General features: G+C 40.0%; 1 protein-coding gene across 9 annotated transcripts in view; it reads right to left on the bottom strand.

Annotated features, from left to right (window-relative positions):
* The window catches only part of ANKRD44 (ankyrin repeat domain 44), a 312,052-nt gene that overhangs the window by 141,437 nt on the left and 156,960 nt on the right, over positions 1 to 13,655 (bottom strand). For all 9 annotated transcript variants that reach the window (XM_027563508.1, XM_027563498.1, XM_027563489.1 and 6 more), the window contains exon 3: positions 3,801 to 3,879. In XM_027563508.1, coding sequence (XP_027419309.1) covers positions 3,801 to 3,879 — 79 coding nt within the window. The remainder of the gene's footprint in view (positions 1 to 3,800; positions 3,880 to 13,655) is intronic.

Raw genomic sequence — 13,655 nt, forward strand, 5'->3', positions numbered from 1 at the left:
CATGTGCCACCTGAAATTATACTAGAGGCATTAATAGCTCAGTGATTCTTCCAAGATGACTGGGCTAAGGAAACAGGTGTACAGATCAAGAGATACAGAACAGTTTCTCCTGGCTCTGAATGAGCCCTGTTTAAAAGAGGCTGGGGTGCTCCATGCCCACATAAAGGAAAGGTGAAACCAAGTCTCTTGATTATCAGACCCTAGATGCCTGGGAAAAAATAGATGGGTCACCTCCATGCTGAAGAATTAAAACATTTCCCTTCAAATGTAGAAAAACAAACAAACCAACGCGCAAAAAAAGCATAGCTGGTGATATAAGACAAAGTTCTAAATGTGCACAGTCATGAACCAAACATTCCTCTGAGAACCTTGAGCTGTGTTTTAAAACAACACTTAGAAGGTAGGTAGAGCTTGCTGGGATCATTAGGTCTCATACCACAAAAGTCTTTTATTTTGCACCTCCACCAATTCTGCCTATAATTTTCCATGGGCCAAATTTCTACTGCTGGGGCAACCAGCCAGGTGTGCACTGGCTCTTAACCACAGACTGCCAGTGCCAAGTACTACATATTTGTTTGGAACACAGCCTTGAAACATCTTTAGAATTATCAGAAGGAAGGCCTGTTCTCAAGAGCACAAAAAATACTCCACAAATTCTAACCTAATCTCCATGAGACTGTCAGAAGCATGTAGCACAAGCATTGCAAGGCATAGAATACTTGTTTCCTGAGAAAAGCTACCTCAAGAACACAACCACAACAAAAATAAGGGCAATGCGAATATTCCTTGTGCATCACAGCACCATTCTTTTTCAGTGTTCTTCTCCAATACTGCTCCAATACTGTCTCAGTTCCAATCTTTGCATAGCTGACTTTGGAATTCTACAATTTCCCTTTACTACTGCAAACAAAGTCAAAACCTTACTATTGGTCTTTTGCATAGTCTCTGGGCAGCGGCATTTCCTCCAGATTTGAATCTCCCCAAACCAAGATGCAGGTCAGGAAGCAACAGTTAGAACTGGACATGGAACAACAAACTGGTTCCAAATAGGAAAAGGAGTATGTCAAGGCTGTATATTGTCACCTTGCTTATTTAACTTATATGCAGAGTACATCATGAGAAACGCTGGGCTAGAAGAAGCCCAAGCTGGAATCAAGATTGCCGGGAGAAATATCAATAACCTCAGATTTGCAGATGACACCACCCTTATGGCAGAAAGTGAAGAGGAACTAAAAAGCCTCTTGATGAAAGTCAAAGAGGAGAGTGAAAAAGTTGGCTTAAAGCTCAACATGCAGAAAACAAAGATCATGGCATCCAGTCCCATCACTTCATGGGAAATAGATGGGGAAACAGTGGAAACAGTGTCAGACTTTATTTTGGGGGAATCCCAAATCCCTGCAGATGGTGATTGCAGCCATGAAATTAAAAGACGCTTACTCCTTGGAAGGAAAGTTATGACCAACCTAGATAGTATATTCAAAAGCAGAGACATTACTTTGCCAACAAAGGTCCATCGAGTCAAGGCTATGGTTTTTCCAGTGGTCATATATGAATGTGAAAGTTGGACTGTGAAGAAAGCTGAGCACCGAAGAATTGATGCTTTTGAACTGTGGTGTTGGAGAAGACCCTTGAGAGTCCCTTTGGACTGCAAGGAGATCCAACCAGTCCATTCGAAAGGAGATCAGTCCTGGGTGTTCTTTGGAAGGACTGATGCTAAAGCTGAGACTCCAATACTTTGGCCACCTCATGCGAAGAGTTGACTCATTGGAAAAGACTCTGATGCTGGGAGGGATTGGGGGCAGGAGGAGAAGGGGACGACAGAGGATGAGATGGCTGGAAGGCATCACCGACTTAATGGACATGAGTTTGGGTGAACTCTGGGAGTTTGTGATGGACAGGGAAGCCTGGTGTGCTGTGATTCATGGGGTCGCAAAGAGTCGGACATGACTGAGCGACTGAACTGAACTGAAACCAAAAGAATGAAGAAGAAAGCCAGCTAGCCTGCATGCAATCCACACTGAGACTCATGCACATGCTTAGATCCATTCCAGGGATTTGTCCCGCAAATACTCAAAGGAGAAAGCACATGCTGGTTTTGGGTGAGATGTACCAAGTAAAGGTGCTTCAGTTCAGTTCAGTTCAGCTGCTCAGTCGTGTCCGACTCTTTGCGACCCCATGAATCACAGCACGCCAGGCCTCCCTGTCCATCACCAACTCCCGGAGTTCACTCAGACTCACGTCCATCGAGTCAGTGATGCCATCCAGCCATCTCATCCTCTGGCGTCCCCTTTTCCTCCTGCCCCCAATCCCTCCCAGCATCAGAGTCTTTTCCAATGAGTCAACTCTTCACATGAGGTGGCCAAAGTACTGGAGTTTCCGCTTCAGCATTATTCCCTCCAAAGAAATCCCAGGGCTGATCTCCTTCAGAATGGACTGGTTGGATCTCCTTGCAGTCCAAGGGACTCTCAAGAGTCTTCTCCAACACCACAGTTCAAAAGCATCAATTCTTCGGTGCTCAGCTTTCTTCACAGTCCAACTCTCACATCCATACATGACCACTGGAAAAACCACAGCCTCGACTCGATGGACCTTTGTTGGCAAAGTAATGTCTCTGCTTTTCAATATGCTATCTAGCAAAAGTGCTTATGCATTGTTTAGTCATGCAATTGTGTCCAACTCATTGAAATCCTATGGACTGTAGCCTGCCAGGCTCTTCTGTCCATGGGAATTTTCCAGGCGAGAATACTGGAGTGTATTGCCATTTCCTCCTCCAGGGGATCTTCCTGAAACAGGGATCGAACCCATGCCTTCTGCATCTCCTGTATTGACAGGCAGATTCTTTACCACTGAGCCACCTGGGATTCCCCCCAAGTATATAGGTTTCTAAAAATGAAAACATTGGTATTTTAAAATCTGATGAAATATTTAAAATACATAGAAAAATAAAGAGGCAGTATCATAAAGACCAGTATGCATACAACATATGCTGGCCATATATTTACTCCCAATTTTTAAAAAATGAAATATTTTACAGAATTGCTATCTCTTTTATACCTTCCCCTGAAAACCTCTCTCACTCTATTTGCCTCCTCAGAGGTAACTACTATCCAGAAACTGATGTTTCATTTTTTCCCATATTTTTATGCTTTGATTACATTATAGTCATGTATCTAACCTAACCTCCATGAGGTTAAGTTAAACAAAATAGTACTGTTTTGCAATGCAATTTCATTTCAGTTCAGTTCAGTCGCTCAGTCATGTCCGACTCTTTGCGACCCCATAAACTGCAGCACACCAGGCCTCCCTGTCCAATGAATTTAAAAATATGTAAATACACACACATATCTATGTGTATTCATGTAGATTTAAAGGAATCCATTTTCCTTCTTTAATTTTTAATTTTTTACAATGAAAGAAACAGATATCCAAATGTACAGAATGCATCCACAATACTGGGCCTGACTACTTGTTAAGATGGTCAGGAATCAGACTTTCAAAGCAACATAAAAATGTTTTACTGGAGAAATCATTTTTTTCCTTTTTTTTAAAAAATTTATTTTAATTGGAGGCTAATTACTTTAAAATATTGTATTGGTGGACAATACAAGACATTCTTCTTACTGAAAAATGACTAAGAATGTCTTGTATTGTCCCTTGTCTACTGACAAAATCAATGACCAAATAAATGTCCACAAGCACAATAAAGAAACTTTGTTTGGGTTCTTTGTAGTAGTCAATCTAGTAAATTGGTTATTTAAATTTTCACATGCCATTGACTTTTAAGTACAGCTGGTATTTACCTGACAGAATCAGGAGTTCAATTATCTCTGCATCTCCCAGAAACGCAGCCACATGAAGTGGGGTTCGCTTCTCAGAATCCTGAAACGATGGCAAAGATAAACAAGTCAGTACCGGCCGGAGGTGCCTTTGGTAGATACAGTATGACATGTCACTTACTCTGAGGTTAATGCTTGTGGGAGAGAGTGAAGGCCAAACACCTATTCAGATGAGTGCTGGTTACACATTTCTCACATCTCCCCCAGTCACATAAAGGAAAGATCCCCATTTTTGTGTCTGTATGTTGTATTTGCCTCATTGCTCCTTTTATTAAAGCCCAGCTCAGGTCAAGGATGGCCCATCGTGCACTGGAATTATCTTTAAATCTTCAGCATGGGTAAAAAAATTTCAAAGCTTCTACCTATCTTACCAGCACAGTTCAAAGCTTTCAATGACTTATTTTCTAAGAAAACCTAGTGAAACTATTCACAAGGACATGAAATATAAATACAATTATTTTCCATTACTGTTGCTTAGACCACTGCCCATTCATGTAATACTTATTGAATGCCTACTGTGTGTCAGGAACCAGATTCTGGGGACAGAGGGGTGACTACGACTTCATGAAACTTACAATCAAGTGGGAAGGCTGATAATAGTCATGTAACCCAATGACACATGAGATCCTTTCAGATGGTGATAAAGACTATACCAAAATTAAAACAGGATAATGAAATCAAGTGACTGTGAAGATGGGAATAAGATTCCTTAGAATGGTTGAGAAAGGCCTTTCTGAAGGTGCTGACACTGAAGCTGAGAGCTGAGGCAGATATTACTAACTCTGTTGTACAGATAAGAAACTATGGCTCAAATAAAGTAAGAAATGTCCTCAAGACTCCACAGGTATATAGCAGAGTCAAGATTAGACCTTCACCTGTCAGATTCCAGACTAAGTCCTTTGCATGGCTGTGAGGCAGCATGATAACAGGCAGGGGAAAAAAATACTGCTTCCCTATCTGTAAATTGGAGATAATACCTCCCTAGAGGACTGATAAGAGCATTCAAGACAATGTAAGTAAGTCCTCGGTAGGTATGAGGCTTGGTGCATGCACAGCAAGTGCTCCATGGTAGCCATTATAGTCACAGCACAGATAGTTGTGGGATACTGTAACCCAGAAGGACCCTATGGGGCCTTCCCAGGACAGAACCCTCATCCGAGTCCTCTACCTGCCTCGTTTGTAGAAAAACATTTAATCAAAATGAGAAAATGCAGGAACAAAGAAAAGAGAAAATAATACAGACACTAAATAAAATCTAGGACCTTTAGTTCCTCCTCGAGGGCTATAGATAATATCCTGAGCCACATCCTTGAGTTGTTTTGCAGATACTGAAACCTCCACCAAGAGGAAGAAGTTAACTGCATGCTGACATAAGCACGCAGATCCCAGACAAGTTGGAACCAGAATGTTGAGGATGCTGACACACAACTACCTCACCACCAACCAACCAGAAGAATGGCCATAAGCTGATCATACACCCCAAAACCCTCTCCATCACCCTGACTTTAAAAACCTTTCCCTGAAAGCCATCAAGGAGTTCAGGAGTTTTGAGCATCGGCCACCCATACTCCTTGCTTGGCCTTGCAATAAACGCTGCATGTTCCTTCACCACAATCCAGTATCAGTAGATTGTCTTCACTGCACACAGGCGAGCAGATCCAAGTTTGGTTCAGTAACAATATCTTCCCTCGAAGACTGAGAACTCTCATAGGGTACAGAATAGGTCTTACCTCTCTCCCTATAGTACCACCATACTAGGTGAACAAGTGAAGTGAAGTGAAAGTCACTCAGTCGTGTCCAACTCATTGCGACCCCATGGACTATACAGTCCATGGAATTCTCCAGGCCAGAATACTGGAGTGGGTAACCTTTCCCTTCTCCAGGGGCTCTTCCCAACCCAGGGATCGAACCCAGGTCTCCTGCATTGCAGGTGGATTCTTTACCAGCTGAGCCACAGGGAAAGCCCGTACTAGGTGCTCAGCATAAACTGACCAAACTCAACTAGTCTACATGCATGGCCTCCGCTACAAACTTTCAGCAGCTATCCTATAACAAAGGTAACCAAAGCCTATGCACCATCTGGCGGTTTCTCCAGAAACTAGGATGCGTTTTAGTTTTGACATTTGTAGAGTCACTATTGATTTTAATCATCATTCCTATCATTGCTTGATTAGACAATATACCTAACAGCCCTTGAAGCCCAAGGCTGTTATTTTGTTTTCTGACAGTTCAGGTCCTCTGCTCTCAGTCTCTTTCAGACTATAGCTTTTAGGCATTTCATGACTCACTAATATCTAAAACAGATGGTAGGCCGGGAACATGACAAGAACTGATCTTCTAGCCAGCCTATTTGTTAGGAGGTCTGGTCAACAGGTTTTATGAAGAGATTAACTAACTTTTCAGTGGGTCAAAAAAGGGGGTTTGAATTAACTGGGAATTTATGTTGTCTATGTATGCTGCAGGCAATCACTACATATAAGAGGAAGTAGGGCAGTCACATTACTATTCCATATTAGATAATGATATGCCTTAGAAAAGGACTTCCCTGGTAGCTTAGTCAGTTAAGAGACCGCCTGCAATGCAGGAGACCCAGGTTCAATCCCTGGGTTGGGAACATCCCCTGGAGAGGGAAATGGCAACCCACTACAGTATTCTTGCCTGGAGAATTCCATGAATGGAGAAGCCCAGCAGGCTACAGCCCATGGAATCACAGAGTTGGACAGGACTGAGCTACTAACACTATTATAACACCATGGCTTAGAAAATTCAGTAAGATATAAAACCACGGTTAACCCTCTTATTGCCATATCATCCTTTCTGTGAAAATAAAGATTCAGTGTTTAAAAGCATATTTGCTTATTTGAGAATCAAGTATTAATTTATACAGTGAACTATACAAATAACTGAGATCAGACTTTCACAAATGTCTTCTACTTCTATTCTATTTCTTCTATTGATGTTTCTACAAGCACTTTCCTTTTTAGCTTTATATTCTCTTTGAATCCTCTATAATAACTGAAAAGTATCTATTGGGCCCTAGGATAAAAGTTATATAATTATATGTTCGTTAATAAATTGAACTGGTTCCAGAGTTTGGTTCAACAAATAAAACCTCACCTAAGTGATTTAAACAAGGACTAACCCAACCCAAATTATGACTTTAATTTGACCTGAAGCATAGTCAATGCTCTGTTTGAGAACTTGGCCTCAAATAAAAGCCAAAAAATACCAATATTCAAATCTGGTTGGTCCATCATTATATAACAGGCTTTACTCATCCAGTAGTTCCTTTTATGACATGACTTGTTCAAATTGAAGTTTTTATATTATAATATGGGTGTGTTACATGAGATCATGTTTTTACAACTCCTTGATTATAAATCCTATTTTTCCTCTTAATATGCATTTAAAGGTTTCCTATAGCTTTCTGAACACCTATGCCAATTGATACTCTCCTTCAGTGACAAGCCATAAACAGGCAACAGCAGAAAAGATCTATATTCAGGCAGTTCTTTGGTTCACTGAAGCAGCAGAATCATATAAACAATTTCATGTGTTATTAAGACCTTACCCAAAATAACAATGCATTACTACTATTGACCAAGGGTTGCCAACACCTGCTCTCAAGCAAGGAACCTGAGTGATGTACAGGATCATAAGTTGAGGGATGAATAACAGAGTCACATCCATCACCATACCCAACGAGGTGAAACCAGCCAGAAGTTGCAGTTCATCCTCTTTCTAAGTAAAGGGCCACTCTACTTGTCATAAGCTAGATAAATAGAGTAGGAGATGCAATGGTAGAAAGAGAGGGAAGGCTCCGGGGAAAAGAAAATGCTAATAATAATACTAGTAAAAATAGGTCATTGGCCAATGATATCCCTACGGTATCTAAGAAGAAACAAAACCCATCTGGTATTGATGCAGTGCTTTTAATTTTTTTTCAGAATGCCTTCTCATCTATTCTATTACTTAAATCTTATAACATCCGTATCAGGGGAGACACATCTTTCAGAACTTTGTTGTTAAGCCTTGCTACCACCATTTAAAAGATATGGACTCTGAGCCCTTGGATATGTTGTATGGCTTGCCCAACACAGCAAACTGATGTCAAAGAACTGGGGGTCCTGGCTACCAACTTGAAACTTTTTTCTTTATAAAAGTGGAAGCAAATGATCACCAAGCAAGATGGATGGGACAGGGGAGGAAGGCTCAAGAGGGATGGCATATATATATATATAAAATTATGACAGATTTACACTGTTGTATGGCAGAAACCAACACAACATTATAAAGCAATTATTATCCAATTAAAAACAGATTATAGGACTTTAGTTTGTTAGCCTCTATTCCAGATGTCTAGGAGACATCAGCAATCATCCTTTTGTGTCCTATGGGTCGTAGCCCACACACAGAAACCTTGCTTACAAAATGTAGGGTGTACATCTACCAAGAGCAAAAGATCTGAACAATGAAAAAGGAATTTAAACATAAAATTCAAACACAAACCAAAAAAATGGAAGCAAGAACATCATCATAGAACTTGCCTTGATAGTCAAAAAAAACTTTCCCTTATAATCCCTAAGAAATTCTGGGGAAAACATGACAAACACATAGGAAACGTTCATTTAAATGAGCTTGCAAAAGTTAAATGGTCTGGGGCAAGAAATAAGGAATAAACTGAGAACCAAAGCTGGAAGCACATGAGCTTATTATCCTGCAGGGAGAAGCCATACTCCAGGGGCTTGGGACTGAACACTTGCTCCGGGATGGAAGGTGAGGTGGAGAACTGAAACTGGAAGACCTAGAAAGTGATCTTGAAGAAAGATTCCTAAAGAACAAAGGTGGGCTCCAGAAAAAGCTAAACACTCCCTGGGCAGATGGCACACCAGTGCCTTGGCCTAGATTCTTAGTGGAAGAATAAAAGTGTCTCCACTGAGTCCCCAGAGTCTGCCCTCCTGTGGTTTCAGGATTTGAAGAATACTGGAGTGAATTGCCATTTTCTACCCCAGGGAATCTTCCCAACCCAGGGATCAAACCCACGTCTCTTGTGTCTCCTGCATTGGCAAGTGGATTCTTTACCACTAGCACCACCTGGGAAGCCCCCTGTATAGTCTCGAAACTTTCGAGCTGCGAAATAGTTATAAAAATTGGTTCTAGGCCAAGGATACCCATATGGTGCCAAGAAGAAAAAACACGTATCCAGAGAGATGCGTCCTTGATCCAGGTAACCCAGGATTCCCACAGACTAAAACTTCACTGAAAGTGAGCTCACAAACCACAGACCTATGTAGAAACAACTAATTTCCCAAAATCCAGGGTCAGCAGGCATACCAACCAGCAAGAGCTTGATATAACAGAAGAATCAGACAGAGATACAAACAATGTTTAAAATCATTTGAATATGAAGGACAAAGCCCAAGGGAGAAAATAAAGCCTTATGTATTTTTGACTGAACAAAATTCGGGGGAACAGGTATGAAGGAAGAATTATAGGAAGCAGTACAAATGATGTTAGAAACCATCTAAGACTTTGATTTAAGAGAGATGAAAACAGAAAAGCTGAAAAAAACTGATTATTAGAACAGTGACTTTGGAATATGTTTTACCACCATATATTCAGCCGTATTTTCTAGGTACAGACACATATTGAGAAGGTATTATCTTCCAGACACTGTGATAGATGTTATTAATAGAAATACAAAAATTGAAACATCCAGCCATCACCATAAAGACACTTACATCCAGTAACCAGTTTGCAAATTTAGGACATCAGAAAAAAATAAAAGCAGGGACATAGTAATTTGATATTTGTGATGTTAAAAGATTTATGAAAATTACCAAATGCACTCAGACAAAGTGTTAGTCACTCAATCATATCAGACTCTTTGCAACCCTATGGACTATAGTTCACCAGGCTCCTCTGTTCCTGGAATTCTCCAGGCAAGAATACTAGAGTGGGTTGCCATCCTTCTCCAGGGAATCTTCCTGACCCAGGTATCAAACCCAGATCTCCTGTACTGCAGGCAGATTCTTTACCATCTGAGCCACGAGGGAATCCCACTGAGACTAATGTTGTAGTAAATATTGTCCCAAAACCTGTTCAATTCTGACCAAGCCTGGGGCAAGAAGTCTAAACAGACAAGAAAAAGATCTCTTTTGAACTGGGACATGCACACATTTTGCCCAGGACTCTCAAGAAGCCCTACTGGCTCCTGCTCAATACGAACTTTGAAAGCCCTGAGCCAGACTTCCAGTTCAGTCACAGAGCCCAGCTGGTATCTTATAGGCTGCCTTGGGGTAGTTTCTGGATCAAAACTAGAATCCAGGAGCAGACCAGGACAAGAGTAGCCTTCAGGCATTGTAGCCAAGCTACATGTTCTGCACCATTTGCATTCATTCTCTCTGTTGTCCAAGTGGACTTTCTGAGATGACCAACAGTTAAATGGTTGTGTGGTCTTTACAACACCCAGGAACACAGAGGAGAAAACAACTCAAAAGCAAGCACACATCAGAAACAAACACAAAAATAAACTCAAAATGGATTAAAGACCTAAATATAAAATTAGAAACTATAAAACTCTTAGAGGAAAACATGGGCAGAACACTCTCCAACATAAATCACAGCAAGATCCTCCATGACCCATCTCCCAGAGTAATGAAAATAAAAATAAACAAATGGGACCCAATTAAATTTAAAAAGCTTTTGAATAATGAAAGAAACTGTAAGCAAGGTGAAAAGACAGCCCTCAAAATAGAAGAAAATAATAGCAAATGAAACAACTGACAAAGCATTAATCTCCAAAATATACAAGCAGTTCATGCAGCTCAATACCAGAAAAACAAAAAACCCAATCAAAAAGTGGGAAAAAGACCTAAACAGACATTTCTCCAAAGAAGACATGCAGATAGCTAATAAATACATGAAAAGATGCTCCACATCATTCAGTGTTAGAGAAAAGCAAATCAAAACCACAATGAGGTATCATCTCATACCAGTCAGAATGGCCATCATCAAAAAGTCTACAAACAATATATGCAAGAGAGGGTGTGGAGAAAAAAGAACCCTCTTACACTGTTGGTGGAAATGCAAACTGGTACAGACACTATGGAGAAGATTGTGGAGATTCCTTAAAAACCGGGAATAGAACTGGCATACGACCCAGCAATCCCACTGCTGGGCATACACAGCAAGGAAACCAGAACTGAAAGAGACACGTGTACCCCAGTGTTCACTGCAGCACTACTTACAATAGCCAGGACACGGAAGCAACCTAGATGAATGGATAAGGAAGTTGTGGTACATACATAAAACTCAGGACAAGTAACGTATTTGAGGATACATAAATACATAAAGGAATGTATTTGAGTCAGTTCTAATGAGGTGAAAGAACCTGAAACCTATTATACAGAGTGAAGTAAGTCAGAAACAGAAAGACAAATACTGTATATGAACACATATATATGGAATTTAGAAAGACAGTACTGACGATCCTACATGCAGGGCAGCAAAGGAGACACAGATGTAAAGAACAGACTTATGGACTCAGCAGGAGAAGGTGAGGGCGGGATGATTTGAGAAGCACTGAAACATGTATATTACCATATAAAAAATAGATGATCAGTGCAAGTTTGATGCATGAAGCAGGGCACCCAAAGTTGGTGCTCTGGGACAACCCAGAGGGATAGGTTGGGGAGGGAGGTGGGTGGGAGGTTCAGGATTGGGGGGACACAAGTATACCTTTGGCTAATTCATGTTGATGTATGGCAAAAACCATCACTGCATTGTAAAGTAATTATTCTCTAATTAAAATAAATTAATTTTTTTAAAGAAATAAATTATCAATGTTTTTTTAGAAGATCGTTCAAGTTCACAAAAAGAGATCTTTTTCTATTCCCTAGGAGCTTCAATTCCAAATAGCCCTTGGCAAACAGATATTCAGACTCATGGAAAAAATTCACGTTTCTTCAGAAGGAAGGAAGGTTAAACCCTCCCTTTCTATGAATAGCCAAAGACACACACAGCCAGCTGGCGTCTGAGCTAAATTTGCAGCATGTCATAGAAGGATCAGGCAGAGGAAGTTTCTGTCATCTGTTTACCAAAGAAGCAGATGAAAGAAAATGGGGAACTAGAAGCATGTCCATGTAAAGTGAGCTTGACCTGGGCAGAGAGTCATTCTGGCAGCTAAACAACACTGTGTCAGGCCGGCCGACTGAGGGGACACCACAAGCCTCTCTTTTGAAGATTAAGAATTGTTTATTACAATTCTTTGGAAATTCTAGTGAGAAGTGCATGATCTAATCTTCATTGTACGTATCTGTCGTACACTAAAACAAACATCCCTCCCTACACAGAAATATCTTAAATACCAAGACAGGCAAATAGCAATTAAAAAAAAAAAAAAACTCTACAAAGCTTTCCTGTCATGAAACACAAAAGTTAAGTTCCAGCCAACTCAAATCTCCACTACTACCAAAGGAGTGGAGAAATAACTAACCAGATCATGTATATTGAGTGGAGATGAGCAGGAGCAAACAAATGTCTAAAGAACGCTGGACACAAAATAAGTACCTTGGAGATACATCAAATCATGTGAGGAAAAGAGCCAAAGACACATTAAAGATTTAAATCAAACAACATACAGAAAGGGAAAGACTGGTCTGAATCTCTTACTTGGTCTGAAGTGAGAAATTAAAAGAAATTTTTAAAGAAGAAAAAAAGCAAACAAGGGAAACAAAAATCATATTTCTTTTTAACAGCTCACAAATACAGAGAAGAATAGAAAATACCAGATCTATATGTCCCACCAGCAAAATCAAACACGTTAACATTTTTTTACATCTGTTTCAGAACTCTGTTTTTTAAAAAACAGCTTTAGGGGTAAATGTCATGAGTACTGTGACTTATAAATAACTCGCTATGTATATGTGTGTGAGACAGACAGACAAAGGGAGAGAAAGGCAGAGAGACAGGTTATGCAGTTTTTGATTCTTTACTACAAGAAAGGATGTTGCAATGTACATTCTGTCCATGTCTCTCCCAGAATATGTATGTATTACTCCCCTAGAGTAAACACCAAGAAAAGAAAGGGCTGGATCTCAGGGAATATTCATGTTCAACTTTATTAGGTATTGCCAAATAGCTTTCAAAAATGGTTTACCAATTTATACTCCCACCAGGCACAAGTTAATTAGTTACTTTCCCTGACATCCTTGCCAATATTTGCTATTATCAACCTTATTACTCTTTGCCAATATGATGTACCCAACATGTTATTTCATTGAGGCTTTGATTTATATTTCACTACATACAACTGAGGTTAAGATTCTTTTCATATGTCTACTAAAAATTCTGGCTTCAACTTCAAACTCCCTGTATATATCTTTTATCCATTTCCAAATTCAGTTATTAGTATTTTTCTTATGATATATGGAAGATTTTTTAAAATATTGCTTAATTCAATTTTCAGTGAAAACTCAAGTTTTACCTTCCCCTAGACACAGGAGAGACAGGTCAATGTCTACCCCAAGTCACCATCAAAGAAAAATTCAGATTTACAATCGTTATTCATCTTCCATGCATGTGTGATCCCATGGAGCCAGATTTTTCTTGGCTGGAATATTCTATGCCTCAAAAGTGATGGTTTATCTCTGCCTCTACACACCCCCAGCACTGAATAATCTCATTCAACCACCTCTGTTGGTATTTTAACCCATCCATCTGAATGTAACACAGATGTATGAGAAACACTAGTACATTTTGCTATATCTAAAAGCGTTTCAAATTCAAACCTCAAAACTATAATTCTTGAAACTAAAT

This window comes from Bos indicus x Bos taurus, chromosome 2 (assembly GCF_003369695.1).
Source record: "Bos indicus x Bos taurus breed Angus x Brahman F1 hybrid chromosome 2, Bos_hybrid_MaternalHap_v2.0, whole genome shotgun sequence".
In the NCBI taxonomy this organism is placed as follows: Eukaryota; Metazoa; Chordata; class Mammalia; order Artiodactyla; family Bovidae; genus Bos; species Bos indicus x Bos taurus.